Source organism: Bombus pascuorum, chromosome 3 (genome assembly GCF_905332965.1).
Source record: "Bombus pascuorum chromosome 3, iyBomPasc1.1, whole genome shotgun sequence".
Lineage (NCBI taxonomy): Eukaryota > Metazoa > Arthropoda > Insecta > Hymenoptera > Apidae > Bombus > Bombus pascuorum.
In genome coordinates this window covers 618861-634284 of record NC_083490.1, presented here as the reverse complement: position 1 = coordinate 634284, position 15424 = coordinate 618861, and the positions used below count along the sequence as shown (strand labels likewise).

Sequence of the window (15424 nt, the reverse complement as noted above, 5' to 3'; positions counted from 1 at the left end):
ACGAGGAAGTAATAAGTCGACGGTTATGAGTCAACGACACTTCCGTCGCCTGATAAGTTCTCAGTAAGTACCGGAAGCTCCGGGTTGAAACTACGACGGTGATGTATTCGAGTTCGGTTACGCCGAGACAGTTGTTCGAGGTAGTTTGCCGGCGATGTTGCAACTGGAGAGAACCTCCCTGATAGTTCCTACCGCCTTAATGCAGTTCCCGGTACAGTAGCGATGCACTCGCGCCACAATAAACCTCCAATGCTGCAGCTATGTACGTGTACGTTTTTATTTATATTCCTGTATTACGTTTACCTATCTCTTCAACAACATACACGTTTAAAAGAAAACATCCGTCCAAGTTTTAATTCTGTTTTTAAGTTAAGTTGTTTTATTGATATTAAAACTATAGATACCTTTGTTACATAAGCGTATCTAATTTGTTGAAGTGATCGCCACTTCTAAGAAAACATCTTCTACATCTGGTCTTCGGTTTTCTCAAGCGCTGAGGTCATCGATAGCGCATAGACAAAAGAATGCGTCGATGACAGACCATAAGCGGTACACGTGCGACGTTGGTTTCGGAAGTTCTTTTAGTCTCAGGGTAACGTTGCTAGCGTGCGGATCTGGATCAGCTTACGTTGTATTCCATGCTTTGTACTTTAATATTCACAATATATATACTTACAATACCTTACAATTTACCCACGCGTTTCTTTAATTCCACATACACCGAATAACCTTAACACAATTGAATCTAGAAACAGGTGTAACATCGATCACGATCTTAACCTATAAATATATTCGATTCGAACGATCGGATCTAGAAGAACCGTCTACAAAAACTTAACCCAGTTTTCGACGTTACGGGTTGATCGATAGCGATTATCAAGTGTTTTTTACTTACCAAAGCGTAACGATTCATCACGGTTACGGGAAAATCGTTGAGTTGATATATCGTTGCAACAGTGAAAGCCGGCAGAGTCTCATTTTCAACTAAAAGGAGCCACCATGATTTCTCTCTCACACACGATATGAATAGATATAAGGCAATATTAAAGTTCACACGTGAAGCTACCCGGTACGATACATACCTGTACATAAACTATAGACACGAAGCTAGGGTAGGTGATAAAGGCCGCAGGATGTTGGTAACCGGGGGAAAAAGGATGGTGGAAGCTCGCGCATGCGCACCGTTAACGTGCTTAAGTACACACGCGGAGCACGACACACGATGGTTTCGTGCATATAACGTTGCGCGTATATTTGGACGGTGCACAAGATTTTAGTATGCAGAACAGGGTGCCTTTAATGCTGAAATATCGCTGCGAACACCGCAGCATCGTCTTCTCATCTTTCCAGCCGCCAAAATTTCATGGCCTTTTACGACACTGCTATGTACTTCAACCGAAATCTGCGCCCCATCGAGCACGCCAACTCAACGGTACGTGACATGAAACACATATATCAATGATATTTCACTAACTTGGTATACGATCTCCCGTTTTTTTTTTTCAAAATATGTCACTTTTGCGAGAGAATTTCTTCCGATAAATCATATTTTCTCTGCTATATGCATTAGCGCCACGAACAAACCTTTTCATACATCGATAGCCAGAAGAAATATAACAAATGACCGTTTCGATACATCGAACGACGATGAATACATGTATACATACGTGTATGTATACACGCACGCACACGTACACGCATCGAAAGTAAAAAGTAGTGGGGGGTCTGTTTTTTCGAATCACAGAAATGAATAAGTATGACAACGTAGACTTCAAGAAATTGACCGAGTGTTGCCAGCTGCCAGCTGCCAGCTCTGTATTAAAGGAATCTCTGCGTTCCTGCTCTTAATCCCCTTTCAGCGACAGCCAGCTTGTTTTTCCAAGCATCCGCTTCCAGATGCTTTACCGAACTCCCTCGCTTCTTGTTTTCGCCGTTGTTTTGTCTCCTGGCAGCGTGCAACGGTTGATTCACGCCTGGATGAACACCTACGAATTTTAACCCTCTCCACCTTCTCCACCCATCGACCTTTTCATCCAAACCAGTTTATCTCTTTTCTCTTTTTCTTTCTGTTGTCCTAACGTTTCTCTGGTGATCGACGAGGCTGCGTCAATCGTATTCGTATCGTTCGTTTCACAATACGAGCATCGTATTTATTCGCCTCGCATCGTATTTAAGGAACAATTTAGGTTGGGATTATAGGTCAAGGCCGCGTGATGTAACGTGCATTTATTGCCATGATAATAGCTCTTACCGACGCAATATTTGGACGACCGTTCTTTTCTCCGCGGGTAAAGAAATCTCTGAAACAAAGTCTATCAAAGTGATCGAGAAACTTGAAACAGCCGATAAAGAACGGACCGAAGTTCAGCCGATTTCTTGGAATTTTCATTAAAGAGCAAATCGTTTCTCCCTCCTTCCGCTTACTAAACCTCGACAACTTTCTTTTTTCTTTCATTAACGGCACGTCGAGCTCCACTGCAATTTCCTTAGATAGACAATAAGCACGGTTGAGAAAAAGAAAGACGAAACTAGAGGCGGTGCAGGAAGAGTCGCTGCCGCCTTTCATAAAATCCAATTTAAGAACTGCTTCTGATCCCCGTCGTTCGTCCTTATTCCACAGTAATAGAGAGCCACCGAGACCTCTTCTTTATACACTTGCAAGTAAACTGCAGTTAATATGACGGTTATTACTTTGTATCCTCACACTGGTGTTGCACAACTTTACGATGTATATCGACGAAATATCCGTTACACACATAATGTAAAATCGATTAAAACATCGTTACTTCAGTATCTTCTATCTATATGTACACTTGTATATATAACAATGATTCATACTTTTAAAGTAATACCCGTTTTTCTTCTTTTATAGACTCGTTCGTATAAAATATCCTTGAAACTCTCGAGTCATCGTATGCATTTTATTAGTATCTTTTCTACATTAGTATCTTTTTCTTTTAATGTTTCATCAGGTATGTAATTTTCATTGGAAAAAGTGGCAAACGAACGCATTGTATCTTGCTAGAGTCTTTAGGTATGATTACAAGGCTCTACGTCGTTTATAATATTACGATAATCAATCCACAAACGAGCCTCCTTGAAACATACGATTCCACCGCCTCGAGAATACTGTGTATCCTAAACAAAGAAATATCTTCAACGTTTTATAATTGTAAACGTTTCTAAAAAAAAAAAATATACTTACGGCTCTATTGATATCACCAATGCAAACCCAACGATTAGCGGACTTTTTGGTGTTTGTAATAGCCCATTTTGAATGATCCTGACTACTGGCAAAATTCACATTCGCTACGTCGAATTCAAAGCTTTTAACGTTGTAGATTCTGAATAATTGACGAATTCTTGTAACAGAGAAGAACGATAGAGAATGACGAAACGTAGATTAAAAAACGATACTACCTACTTTCTACGGGTACAAATTGAGGGTAGCTTGCCTGGACCATTCAACCATGACTGAACATATAAATCTGACTGCAATTGTGGCGCTACAAAATCTCCGTATAAATCTGAACAGAATTTAAAGTTATATAGTATAAATATATCTTCCAAGATAGTGAAATGTAATTTAACGAGCATAATTTTTACTTACCTTTACCCCATTTTCCATCCTTGGCAAACGAAATGAATTCAGTCGTTCTTAGAGATCTTATTACAGCTTTATGGTTGTAGGGAGGAGTTTTGATATGTTTCTGATTGATCGCATTTTTCAATACTGGGTACTGTGTACCAAGTATATCAGGAATATTTTTTGCATACACTGCTATTTCGTTGTACATTAATTGTTCTCCAATAATATCGAACTGATCACTGCCAAGGGAAATACATAAAAAACTTTGTCCGTAGAACGTTCCACTTACCGGATAACTGTATTTGCCATCGGTAGTAATATTTCCCTTTTTTGACCGTCGAGTTTGCACACCACTTTTAGGAACTGGAGGGAAATTTGGAACGCTGTGAATTAACCAGAAGCCTTGGTCACTATTTGCCATCACTACACCCTTTGTGTGACCAAAGCTCCAGACATAAGAAGAATTTGGTGGACTATCGTTATATAAACTCCATATGCTTTCATTCTTGTTATCCTGCGATAATAAAACATCATAGTGTTCACTTCTTTTTTTTGTTTTTTTAAGTAATTCGTCATAATTGCCGTTATCGTGAGATGAGAATCTAATTAAAATCGTTAATTAATGTTTGCTAAATGCTTACCTGATTGTAAAGCGGCGCTAATGTAATTCCAGGGATGGAATTGTTCGAACCGATGGGCCTAGAAGACACTTGCCAACCAGTTTCGATAGTTGCATTCGTTATGTACAGATAAGCGATTCCTTCTCTAATCATGGGATTACTACTTGTGTGAACTTTTGGTAACTTATAAAGCACGTACCTAAAATAATAGCATTATTTTCAGTTTACATCTAAATCGGTTTCTGACTATCATCTTCAAACGATACCCTTATTACTACTCGAATGCAGTAATTTGTGTGAAACTAATTACGCGGAAAGTGATTTGAAAATAAAGCGGAAGCATGGCGTTTCCAAGGCTTTACGAAAAATAAGGATACAATTATATATTTACCAATCCACTGGTTCATCTTTTTCATCTTTACATTGTAATTTATTGTATCGGTCGCCGCATATAACGTTACTCGCGATTACTAACGTAGTTACGTAAAATATAACTTTCATGTTCTCGATGTTTTGCTGGAATAAAACAAATAATTACAAAAATAAAGCAATGTTTAAACGATTCCCTTTAAAATACAATTCGAGAAAAAGAAAGATAATGTGGCGTTTCACACACTTTTGATTCAGGTCAGTTAATATTTTATAGATAAATAGCTACGTTAATACGTAGCACAAGTATTGTAACATTACGAATATCAATGACAAATACTACATAGATATTGATAATTATCACGCAGCGGTATGAATAAAACACCATTCGGATTTATATCTATTTATATGAAAATATATAACCTGCAATAAGTATATAATAATCCCCAAAAAGTATAAAAAAAGAGATTAGTTCTACATGAATATGTATATTTTATGTGTGCTTTATATTTTTTAATTTACAATAGAAAGAGAGAAGCAGTCTATGTATTTTTTTATGTAAACTGTTTCAGTAAACTTACTTGTTTCATTGTAAATGGTATTTCATGCACGCGACCTAAATGGAAAGTTGTACGAAAATAGCGCGGCATGAAACGTGTTGAAGGTTTTACTCATGAAACAAAGTCATAGTAAAATATATGCTATGATCACAACGTACAATATTGTTCAAGTACATTGAAAAAATTAAAATATTTTAAATCTTCATTCTTTTCCTATGTTCTTTTCTTTCTCTTCTTCTTAATAAAACATATAATGTTTACAATTTTTATGATGATAAATAAAATATACAATGATTCACGCCATATTATACACAATACATATTATGTTAGACATGTTATACACGATGAATGATTTATTAGATGTATTTACCGTGATCTGCCGTTTTGTGTAAGTACAGTACAATATCACTCAACAGCTCTCAAGCGGAGACGTTGTTGTCATTACATCGACCATTCAACACACTGCAAAAGAATTGAAGGTAACTACATGTATAAGTATATGTCAAGAACGTTGAATGAAACGTCACTTTACGTCACTGGAGTTTGTTTACCCTATTGGCACATTTGTCAGAACTTTCTTTTTCAAACGATATATTCATTACATTTACAACAATGAATACGATTCCTAAAATAAATGTTTGTTATTGTTATAATTATGTACGTGTATAAAATTAGTATATAACAATATGTATCGATTGTTTAAAATAATTCGATTATTTAAACAACCCACATTACCATCGTAAAGTAACATATTACAATTTTTATAATCTTTTTGTTAAATAATGTATCTAAGTTTCTTATATATACTATGTGTGTCGGAACAATAATTTATAATTCAGTTTTAATTAATTTTGAATATATTACATTTATGATATTGTTACAAACAAATGTAAAAAAGTATTACATCTTAGTAAATAAGTAATTGCATTTTATAAAAATTCATCAACTTTAATAATTCGAAATGACGAGACTTTCACAATTTGGAATATAACGTTTACTTACACTTTACACAAACACTTAACTCCACCTATGGTTGGATACATAAAACAAACACTGCAACGAAAATAATATGATCGACTGCAGTGAAGTAGCAATATGGCGATCATAAGTTGCAGCGAGCCGAACGTCATAATACTATAATGAGAAAACAAGGCACATTGTGTGAAGTAATAACCGTATATTAAAGTTACAATTCCGCCAAATGCTTTCTTAGCAATGACACTGCCAATAAACCATTTTAAGCGGCACTGCAGATTCCGTTGAGATATCTTTTAAAAACCGACAAGGAACACAATAATGAATTCCTTTATAGAACTAGTTACAGAATGTTTTTAACACTGACAGAAGAACGAAGAAACAGTTTATAAATTCTTCGTCGGATGGAGGTATATTTTCAAAAGTACTAATTACTTCAATAACATATGATCCATAATGTCTTTTAATACTAATATAATACTGCGAGTTTTATCTATTAAAATTGCACTCTTAGATATATATCTTTTTTTCATTTGTTAAGTTATATCCATATAAACTGTTACCTTTAACCATATTTTTACATCTTTACAGTTTCCTAGCATAAGAAAATACATTAATAAAATCTTTATGGCCTAATGCACTATAGATTGAAAGGATCCGAATCATAAATTTTTAATATTTTGTATTAAAAACCAAAAGAAAATGAGCCGAATAGAAAGCGGTCCGGATAATGGAAGTGGTTGGCATGAATGTGTTAAATGGTTAACAAGATGCGGAGCTTTGAGAGCAGATCATAAAGCAAATTGGCCAGAGGCTACTGCTGTTGACTTAGCATATACCCTAAGAGACGGTGTATTGCTATGTAATCTTTTAAATACAGTGGATCCCGGTTGTATAGACATGAAAGATGTAAATCAAAAACCACAAATGGCACAATTTTTGTGCTTAAGAAATATAAAAGTATTTCTATCGGCATGTTCAACTACGTTTGGCTTATCCGATTCTGAACTTTTTGAACCTTCTATGTTATTCGATCTATCGGATTTCCTTCGTGTATTACGTACCTTATCAGCTTTATCAAATTGTCCTCGTTTGAGACGTAAGGGTATACCGTAAGTAATTTATTATTACATAATCTCTTTTACGCGTAAATTATATTATTTTTTTATACCAATAAATATTCATTACAGAGGCTTTTCTATAGGTCATGGTAGATCGCAAGAAGATATTTATAAGGATTTACAAAGTGCTGGTGCAGGGTAAGCATTCAAACTTGTCAATGAAATTCCTTGATTTATAAATATATTTACAACTAAAATACACAAACAATATATTTTGCTTAAAGATAGAAAGTTTATAGAATTATTATAAAAATTGATATATCAAAAGATATCTATATTATTTATAACTTATGTCAATGGGTTTAGTCCCACAACAGGAGTGGGGACATTTACCATGAAACCTAAGAGTATGGATGTAGATGAATCCCAAGTATATCAGGAATTACTCTGTTTCTCGAGTAATTCTCAACACGACTGGCCTTCCACAGAGAAGGTATCTGTCGTTTGCAACTTAAATGTTTGTTTTGCAATAAAAGTACCAAACATCACTGTATTCCGTTATAAGAGAAGACAGTCAAGCATTTGCTTATTTGATGTATAAATAATTATTATTTACACGTACAAATGTCTACAGCAAAATTATCTCAGTACAGTGATACTGGCACTATTCTGAATTTTATTCTGCATTTGCTCTGAAAATTGATGTGCTAGCTATATTTAGTAATAGTAACGAGATCTATGCAGTTGCTGCAAATAGTTTAAGTTCGCAAGAAATTTTATTTCTTTCATGCATGAATAGTGCATGGCTGTTCATATTTTTATGCTAAAGCCGTGAAGACGAAGGTCGTCGCAGAAGATTTAGAAGGCGAGAAGGCGACGAGACAGGTGGAGGAGGCGACAATGAAGATCCAGTTGGGGAGGAAGATGGATATGGAGCATACTGCAGCCATGCTCAAAGTGAAGAAATCTACCAGGACCTTTGTAGTCTACACTTGCCACCTCCTCCATCTGTTGTACAGGTCGTTAAATATTTGTGTTCCTTACATGTATGTGATCATCAAAAATTCATCTCAGTGGCATTTTAAAATTGTAAATCATAACATTAATAATTCATTTTGTTACGTTTTATACTATTCTATATTCCACATTGTTCCTATAAAAAAGAACTTTCTATTGATCTCTTTGTGAAACAGGACGGTGCAATCTCTGGAGGTGAAAAAAGGGATTATGTAATTCAAGAACTTGTTGAAACGGAACGAAATTATTCGGATGTCCTTAACAGTTTACTTAAACATTTCGCTAGACCTCTTTCCTCGTTACTACGACCTGAAGATTCTGCACGTATTTTTTTTGGCATAAAGGAACTTGCAGAAATTCATGCCGGCTTTCATAGTCAACTTCGGAAAGCAAGGACTGGCGCTGCGTTAGCGCAGGTTTTTCTCGATTGGCGAGAAAAATTCCTTATTTACGGCGATTACTGCGCAAACCTTACTCTTGCTCAAAACACGTTGCAAGAAGCATGTGCCCGTTATGAATTAGTTAATCAAGAAGTTATTGTATGTCTTCAAACGTTTATCTTTAATATATGATATCCTACGTGTCTTGTTCTTGATGAAAATGGTAATTGCAGAGATGTCAACAAGAAGCAAATAATGGCAAATTCAAATTGCGAGATATTTTATCTGTCCCGATGCAAAGAGTATTGAAATATCACCTATTACTCGATAAACTAGTAGAAGAAACTCCTTGCGATTGGCTGGAAGATAGACGTCAGCTTGGCAAAGCTAGAGAAGTAATGGTTGATATAGCGCAATATATTAATGAAGTAAAACGTGACTCGGATACATTGGACATTATAAGAGATATTCAGGCATCGATAATCGATTGGGATGTTCCAGAAGATGCACAATTAAAGGATTTTGGACGATTACTTAGGGACGGAGAGCTTAAGGTAATAATTTCGTAATAAGCATGTACGAAATTCTAAATGTCAACAAAACGTAACAATCATATTCTAGGTAAAAGCTCACGGTGACCAACGGGTAAAAGCTCGTTACGCATTTATTTTCGAACAAGTAGTATTGATTTGTAAAGCAGGTAGAGGAGAGCAATATTGTTATCGCGAAACCTTACGTCTCGATGATTATCGATTAGAAGATCATACAGGAAGACGAACCCTTGGCAGAGATTCTCGATGGTCTTATCAATGGTTGTTGGTCCATAAACAAGAATATACTGCATACACTTTGTATGCAAGAACGGAAGAACAAAAGCAAATGTGGATCAAGGCATTGCAAGATGCAATGGATAATGTTAATCCTGCCGCGTGTCGCAATACAAATCATAAATTTAAACTTACAACATTTGACACTCCACGTAGTTGTCAGCGATGTGGCAAATTTCTAAAGGGTCGAATTTTTCAGGTAAAACTTTATTAATTGAAAGTTGTTAAATATTGTAACATAGGTTTTCTAATAAATTGTTCATTCGAAACAGGGCTATCGATGTGAGGTCTGCCGCTACGCTGTACACAAACAATGTATTGCACATTCGGGTCGGTGTATGCCAGTGCCTCCCCCACCTCCGCCTCCACCACCACTACCATGTGAACGCGCTCTCTCTGTGAAATTATGGTTTGTAGGAGAAATGGGACGTGACACAGCATCAAATAAATTAGAACCTCGTGAAGATGGTACCTATATGCTGCGAGTACGGCCTGCCGGACAACCACGTTTGAAACACGAAACTAATTACGCTCTTAGTATCAAGTATGAGCTTCACATACATATTACCTTGCATAAGTGTCAAACTTTTTAAAAATATTAATCTAATATTATAGGGCAGACGGAGCGGTAAAACATATAAGAGTATTTAAACGTGATGTTGATGGTGCTGATGTATATTATCTCAGTGAATCTCGTTTCTTCAAAAGTGTAGTTGAACTTGTTGAATATTATGAGCGAGCATCGTTATCAGAAAATTTTGAAAAATTAGATCAACGCTTGTTATGGCCGTATAGACGTGTCTTGGCTAAAGCATTATTTGATTTCCGCGGAGGAGAACGGAATCAGCTGAGCCTACGGCGGGGTTGCAGAGTTGTAGTATTGAGCAAGGAAGGTGATGCGAAAGGTTGGTGGAAGGGAAAGATTGGAGATCAGGTAGGGTTTTTTCCAAAGGAATATGTTGAAGAAGAATAGCCATAAATTATACTACTTAGATATTCCCTTCGTGTGATAGCACGACGATAAAAAATGTTTTACATCGTGCAATCATAATATTTTATTAAAACATGCCTCAATGGAGAACAAAAAGAAAAAATAAACTGATATAACGCATTTTTACATTATATAAAACATAGAAAAATTTATCTTCACACATTAGTATCATTATAAAAATACAATTTATTTTGTTCTCTTTACTTGAGGTTGTGCTGTATCACAATCATATAAATAGAAAGTACATGTTCGTAAACGGGAACCGAGCGCATAAAAAGAAATATATATTTAGCTATCTGTATAGATCAAAAGAATCATAATTATTTTTCGGTATAATATGACAGTACGAATAAAGTTTCAAGAAGTCATAAAGATCAAAGCTGTCTATCTATTCTTGTATATTAGAATCATACAAAAGAAGAACACTTCGCCAAATGTTTATACTTCTGGACAGCTTTTTCCTTTATGACTATATTTTAAAGTCAATTGCCAAGACTCAATTGTATATACTGTAATTCTGTACTGTTAATGATAAAAATTTTAGCTATTTCTTAAATATAAGCATACATATACATAAATACATAAATAATCGCAACGTGATTATTGTAACAAATTAATTGTACTATTTTTTTAATTGTTACACAACTTTTCTGATTGTGCCAATAAGAATAATCAATAAAATTTAGATCTTATGGAAATGTTAACATAAAAAAGAGGTAATACTTATATACGTATATCTAAAGTTCTACTTTAGTCTTTTTATTAGCATATACAATAGCAGCCACTTTTTGTTCTAGTCTTTTGCAGCCTTTAGTTGCATAAATATTATGTGGAGGAGGTCCAAAGACCACATATGATAATCCTTCTTCTATCATATCATTAGTAGGATGTACTCCTCTGTTTAAAAAAGCTTTTTCTAAACACTTTTTCACATGTATTTCTTCAAGCGGTAAAAATGGCACATAATGGTCTATTACACTAGAGTCTATTGTATCACTATGATAGAAACCACCCTTTTCATTGAATGCTCCAATACTTATTAAATTTTCAAAATCTTGAAGCTTAGTTGTTCTCCTATGTTTGCCTTCCCCCCAAAGTGTTAATAAACGCTGAGTAATGCGCGAACTACCTGTATTGGATAAAAATATGTAAATTGCTTTCCTTGTATTTATAGAAATGCTCGCAAGTCTCCATGATTTAATCCATGCATTGTAATCCAAAAATGGTACAAGAACATTTAGTAAACCTTCTGGCATTTTATCCACTTCATCAAATACAAACATTGATCTTTCACATTTTTGTAAACTATTAATAATAATTGTATATAATTCTTCCTGTGTAATATAAAATAGTATATCATATTCAATTTAAAGTTGAAAAGTAACCATTTAATAATAGTTGAAATATACCTTATATTCGTTTACTTTTTCCTGAAGAGGAAAGTCATTACGACCATTAAAAAAATGATAAAATTTGCTTTGATCCCCATTTTTATAAAGAAGCTTAGCAATCAATTGACTTATGTAAGTTTTGCCAGTTCCTGGTGGACCATGAAAACTCATAGTCAAAGCTTTGGGAGGATTAGATGAAGTTAGATGTCCATATAAGGCATTTATTATTACACGATGAGCAATTTCTTGTCCAAAAAGCTCTTTATTAAGAATATCGTCTAATTCTAAAATCATCACATATATCCAGTTAATCTGATTATGCACGTACACATAACCTTCAAAAACTTTGTCCTACTTAGTATACATACTGTCAATGTCAGAAGAAATATATTCGGTCGCACAACATTCTACAAAATTGCATTCTACATTTTGTATTATTTTACTGACTTTATTGAACCCAGATGATAACACTGACATAACCGAAAATTCACATTTCACACAAACAGTTAATAAAATAATAACAATAAATACAGGCAAAGTGCCGGCAAAATTCATCTTATATTATTATTTAATTAATTGTATAGTTAAAATTAATCGTATTCCGTAAAATTTAAACATCACTTGCCAACACTAAAATAAAATATCAAGAATTATTTATCATAATATCAATTTACATAAAAATATTCGTTCGTATTCCTTCAACAGAATTGCATTCAATTTAAACACTAGCATCCTAAAAAAATGCTTTATGGTGTAGCTGTAACCTATAATCATTAATTTAGATACTTACATAACTGAAATCGGTGATTTCCTATTGGTTCAACTTCAAAGTGTGAGGTTTTGGGTTCTTAATTAAAAACTGACATAAAAGATAACCATATAAATATTTAAATAGAATTAAATCAATTTATGTTTTATACCTAAATATAATTGTTTATATTACTACATCGATAAATACTTTTAACTTATAGGATACAATTAGTTATTACAATAAGCTATGAATGTTTTAATTTTGTAAATAATATTACACAGTATCTAACATTCGTTAAATACCCAATTTACATAAAACCACGTATCATTATGTTGTTAAAGTAATATTTATTGTTTCTAATACGTTATTTAAAATTAAATGGGAACAATAAAAAAAAAATAACCTAGATAACCCTGAAAATCTTGAAAAAGTAAATAATTTTACAGATCTTATCAGCGGTCAATAGGGTCAATATTACTATTATGAGTATACGAATCACTCACTGACTGATTCACAGAATTCAGACTGTAGCTACAGTCGTAGCTAACGTATAAGTCGCGGAATAAAATTTTTGCGTGATTTGTATTTTTTAAACAGAGCTTACCGTATTGAGCACTGTAAATAATACATCATTTACTATATTTCAATATTTTATTCATTCTTTTCAGTAATATTTATATAATACTTAATATATATTTACTTTAAAATATTGTCTACTGCAGAAGAAAAAATATGGCGTCCGAAAATAGCACTGTTGATACCGCTTATACCAAATTTTACACGCGGGAAGAAGTCGCTAAGCATAATGATAGTAAAGATCTGTGGTTTATTATTCACAATAAAGTTTACAATGTGACACAATTTATAAGTGTAATTATATACTTTATATGTATTTCTTTTATAATTGACATTTTTTAATAGAACTGCATATAAAAATATTTATTTTATATTTGAAATTCAAGCATCCTGGTGGAGAAGAAGTTCTTTTGGAACAAGGTGGTCAAGATTGTACAGAAGCCTTTGAAGATATTGGTCATTCAAGCGATGCAAGAGAATTAATGGAGATATTCAAAATTGGAGAATTAGTAGAAGTATGTATAAGGTTTAATAATTTTATATCTCTATTACCAATTTCTACTTTTTCTACCAATGACAATAATTAAGGACTAACAAATTATTAATTTTAGGAGGAAAGAACACAGGGAAGCAATGATGTAACTGATGTGTCTGATGTAGATAATTCTAGGTATATTTTTTCATATATTAGTTAGTATTATATATATATAAATTACTAACCAAAGTATTACAGGTACACAATTTTATTATTAACATCTTTCCTATATTGGTGTTGTATTTATTATCGGTCATTGTCATTTATATTGATTGGATAGCACAATTAAAAATCTGGGTATATTATAAAATTATACTTATAGCAATATGTTTTATTTTGATATATAGTCACGATATGATTGTATCATATGTAAGTGATTGTGCTATTCAAACTCATAAAATTATCAGAATTCAAAATGTGTGATACGTAAATAGTCAGTGCAGCATCGTGATGTGATCATTGCCAGTTGCAGTGGTTCTTGGCGATCGTGGCTGATTCCAATTGCTCTTGGGATACTGGCGACTCTTGTCCATCGCTACTTTAATAAAGCACACTGAATCATTCCTGATATTTATTTTTTTGTAATTTGTATCATACATAAACAAATGTTATAAATAATTAATCAAAGAATACTCTGTATATTGCACATAACTGCAGTCTTATTTTATGGCATGAAATTGCACACACAAGCTGGCCTAGCATAAAAACATTTATAAAACAAAATTTCATTTGTTATATTTAAACTAAAATATATATAAACACGCGCGCGCGCGTTTCATACACATGTAATAATACGAATTATATTAACTGCAAGTACAAAAATAAAATAATTTTATTTACGTACTGGTACAGAAGTTCCTCTGAAACAAAGGAACAAGAGTTGGCTCTAAATCAATATCTTAAAAACGCATCGAGTGCAATTACCATTCTGATTGTACATATAAAGATATTTACACTTAGTTAAAGAATATATGAACAAATTAAGAATTATTTAAAAAAATATATTTAAACAATATTTAGAAGAATTCTTAAAGTTGCATTTGTCAAAAACATATTTAAAATTAGTTTACATGTATAATCGACAATGCAAAATTTTGTAATATTATGAGAATGAAATTGTTAAGTTTTCTATTGTAAAATTATATATATTATAAAATATGTTCTGTTATATTTCCAATATTGTATTTAATAATCCATTATCTCAAATATATATATATATATATATATATAATTATATATATATATATATATATATATATATATATATATATATTCTCATTAAAATTGCTAGAATATAATAAAGGCATGATTTTTATACTATAATTACTATAATTTGTTAAAACACAAATATGGTGTTCAGTTGTAACGTAGAGTTACTTAGTCAATAATATTGAAATTTACAGTCTCGTTATTAATACTCATAACATTATTTCACACATTTACCTATGATCAGTATTATTCTTATAATTGCATAAAAAGTGAAGGTGTACTTTAAACATATCAATATCTTCCTTATTTATTTTCTCTCTATCGTTTATCACTTTATCAATTTATTTTATGTGACAAACTATTTTATATTTCTATCTATGTAATTACACGTAGACGTGGATAAAAATTTTCAAATATTTACCATCCACTGAAACTGGCAACATGCCTAATAGTGGAATGATAGGAAAACAAAAAGTATTCAATGTATGAAAAAATAAATTAATAGATATCTAATAGAAGTCGAAAGAGGGAAAAACGATATCGAGCGAATTTGAGCGCCGACGCTACGCGCTC

General features: G+C 33.0%; 4 protein-coding genes across 10 annotated transcripts; 2 read left to right on the top strand and 2 right to left on the bottom strand.

The window, feature by feature from the left end:
• Nucleotides 1-2954: 2954 nt before the first annotated feature.
• Nucleotides 2955-4725, bottom strand: LOC132905218 (plancitoxin-1). 2 transcript variants are annotated; one of them, XM_060956296.1, is made up of 6 exons: nucleotides 4601-4725; nucleotides 4231-4408; nucleotides 3611-4103; nucleotides 3425-3527; nucleotides 3206-3362; nucleotides 2955-3138 (listed from the first exon to the last, which is right to left on the bottom strand). In XM_060956296.1, the coding sequence occupies exons 1-6, from the start codon at nucleotides 4708-4710 to the stop codon at nucleotides 3031-3033; spliced, it is 1149 nt and encodes a 382-aa protein (XP_060812279.1). In that variant the 5' UTR covers nucleotides 4711-4725; the 3' UTR covers nucleotides 2955-3030. The 2 variants fall into 2 exon arrangements, with proteins under 2 accessions (XP_060812279.1, XP_060812280.1); XM_060956297.1 differs by having other exon boundaries at nucleotides 2957-3138; nucleotides 3206-3344; nucleotides 4601-4719.
• A 1513-nt stretch (nucleotides 4726-6238) lies between these two features.
• LOC132905211 (protein vav) lies at nucleotides 6239-11449 on the top strand. 2 transcript variants are annotated; one of them, XM_060956283.1, is made up of 9 exons: nucleotides 6239-6523; nucleotides 6705-7225; nucleotides 7304-7372; nucleotides 8004-8193; nucleotides 8368-8730; nucleotides 8805-9125; nucleotides 9193-9597; nucleotides 9671-9942; nucleotides 10014-11449. In XM_060956283.1, the coding sequence occupies exons 2-9, from the start codon at nucleotides 6816-6818 to the stop codon at nucleotides 10369-10371; spliced, it is 2388 nt and encodes a 795-aa protein (XP_060812266.1). In that variant the 5' UTR covers nucleotides 6239-6523; nucleotides 6705-6815; the 3' UTR covers nucleotides 10372-11449. The 2 variants fall into 2 exon arrangements, with proteins under 2 accessions (XP_060812266.1, XP_060812268.1); XM_060956285.1 differs by lacking the exon at nucleotides 8004-8193 and adding an exon at nucleotides 7541-7667.
• Nucleotides 10556-12712, bottom strand: LOC132905220 (torsin-1A-like). Of its 2 annotated transcripts, XM_060956301.1 has the most exons (5): nucleotides 12571-12712; nucleotides 12149-12410; nucleotides 11799-12064; nucleotides 11636-11723; nucleotides 10556-11518 (listed from the first exon to the last, which is right to left on the bottom strand). In XM_060956301.1, the coding sequence occupies exons 2-5, from the start codon at nucleotides 12333-12335 to the stop codon at nucleotides 11127-11129; spliced, it is 933 nt and encodes a 310-aa protein (XP_060812284.1). In that variant the 5' UTR covers nucleotides 12336-12410; nucleotides 12571-12712; the 3' UTR covers nucleotides 10556-11126. The 2 variants fall into 2 exon arrangements, with proteins under 2 accessions (XP_060812284.1, XP_060812283.1); XM_060956300.1 differs by having other exon boundaries at nucleotides 10556-11723; nucleotides 12571-12709.
• On the top strand, nucleotides 12594-15142 carry LOC132905229 (cytochrome b5-like). 4 transcript variants are annotated; one of them, XM_060956316.1, is made up of 5 exons: nucleotides 12594-12612; nucleotides 13254-13401; nucleotides 13494-13622; nucleotides 13719-13777; nucleotides 14109-15142. In XM_060956316.1, the coding sequence occupies exons 2-5, from the start codon at nucleotides 13264-13266 to the stop codon at nucleotides 14197-14199; spliced, it is 417 nt and encodes a 138-aa protein (XP_060812299.1). In that variant the 5' UTR covers nucleotides 12594-12612; nucleotides 13254-13263; the 3' UTR covers nucleotides 14200-15142. The 4 variants fall into 4 exon arrangements, with proteins under 4 accessions (XP_060812299.1, XP_060812298.1, XP_060812297.1 ...); XM_060956315.1 differs by lacking the exon at nucleotides 12594-12612 and adding an exon at nucleotides 12735-12852; XM_060956314.1 differs by lacking the exon at nucleotides 12594-12612 and adding an exon at nucleotides 12891-13148.
• Nucleotides 15143-15424: the final 282 nt, after the last annotated feature.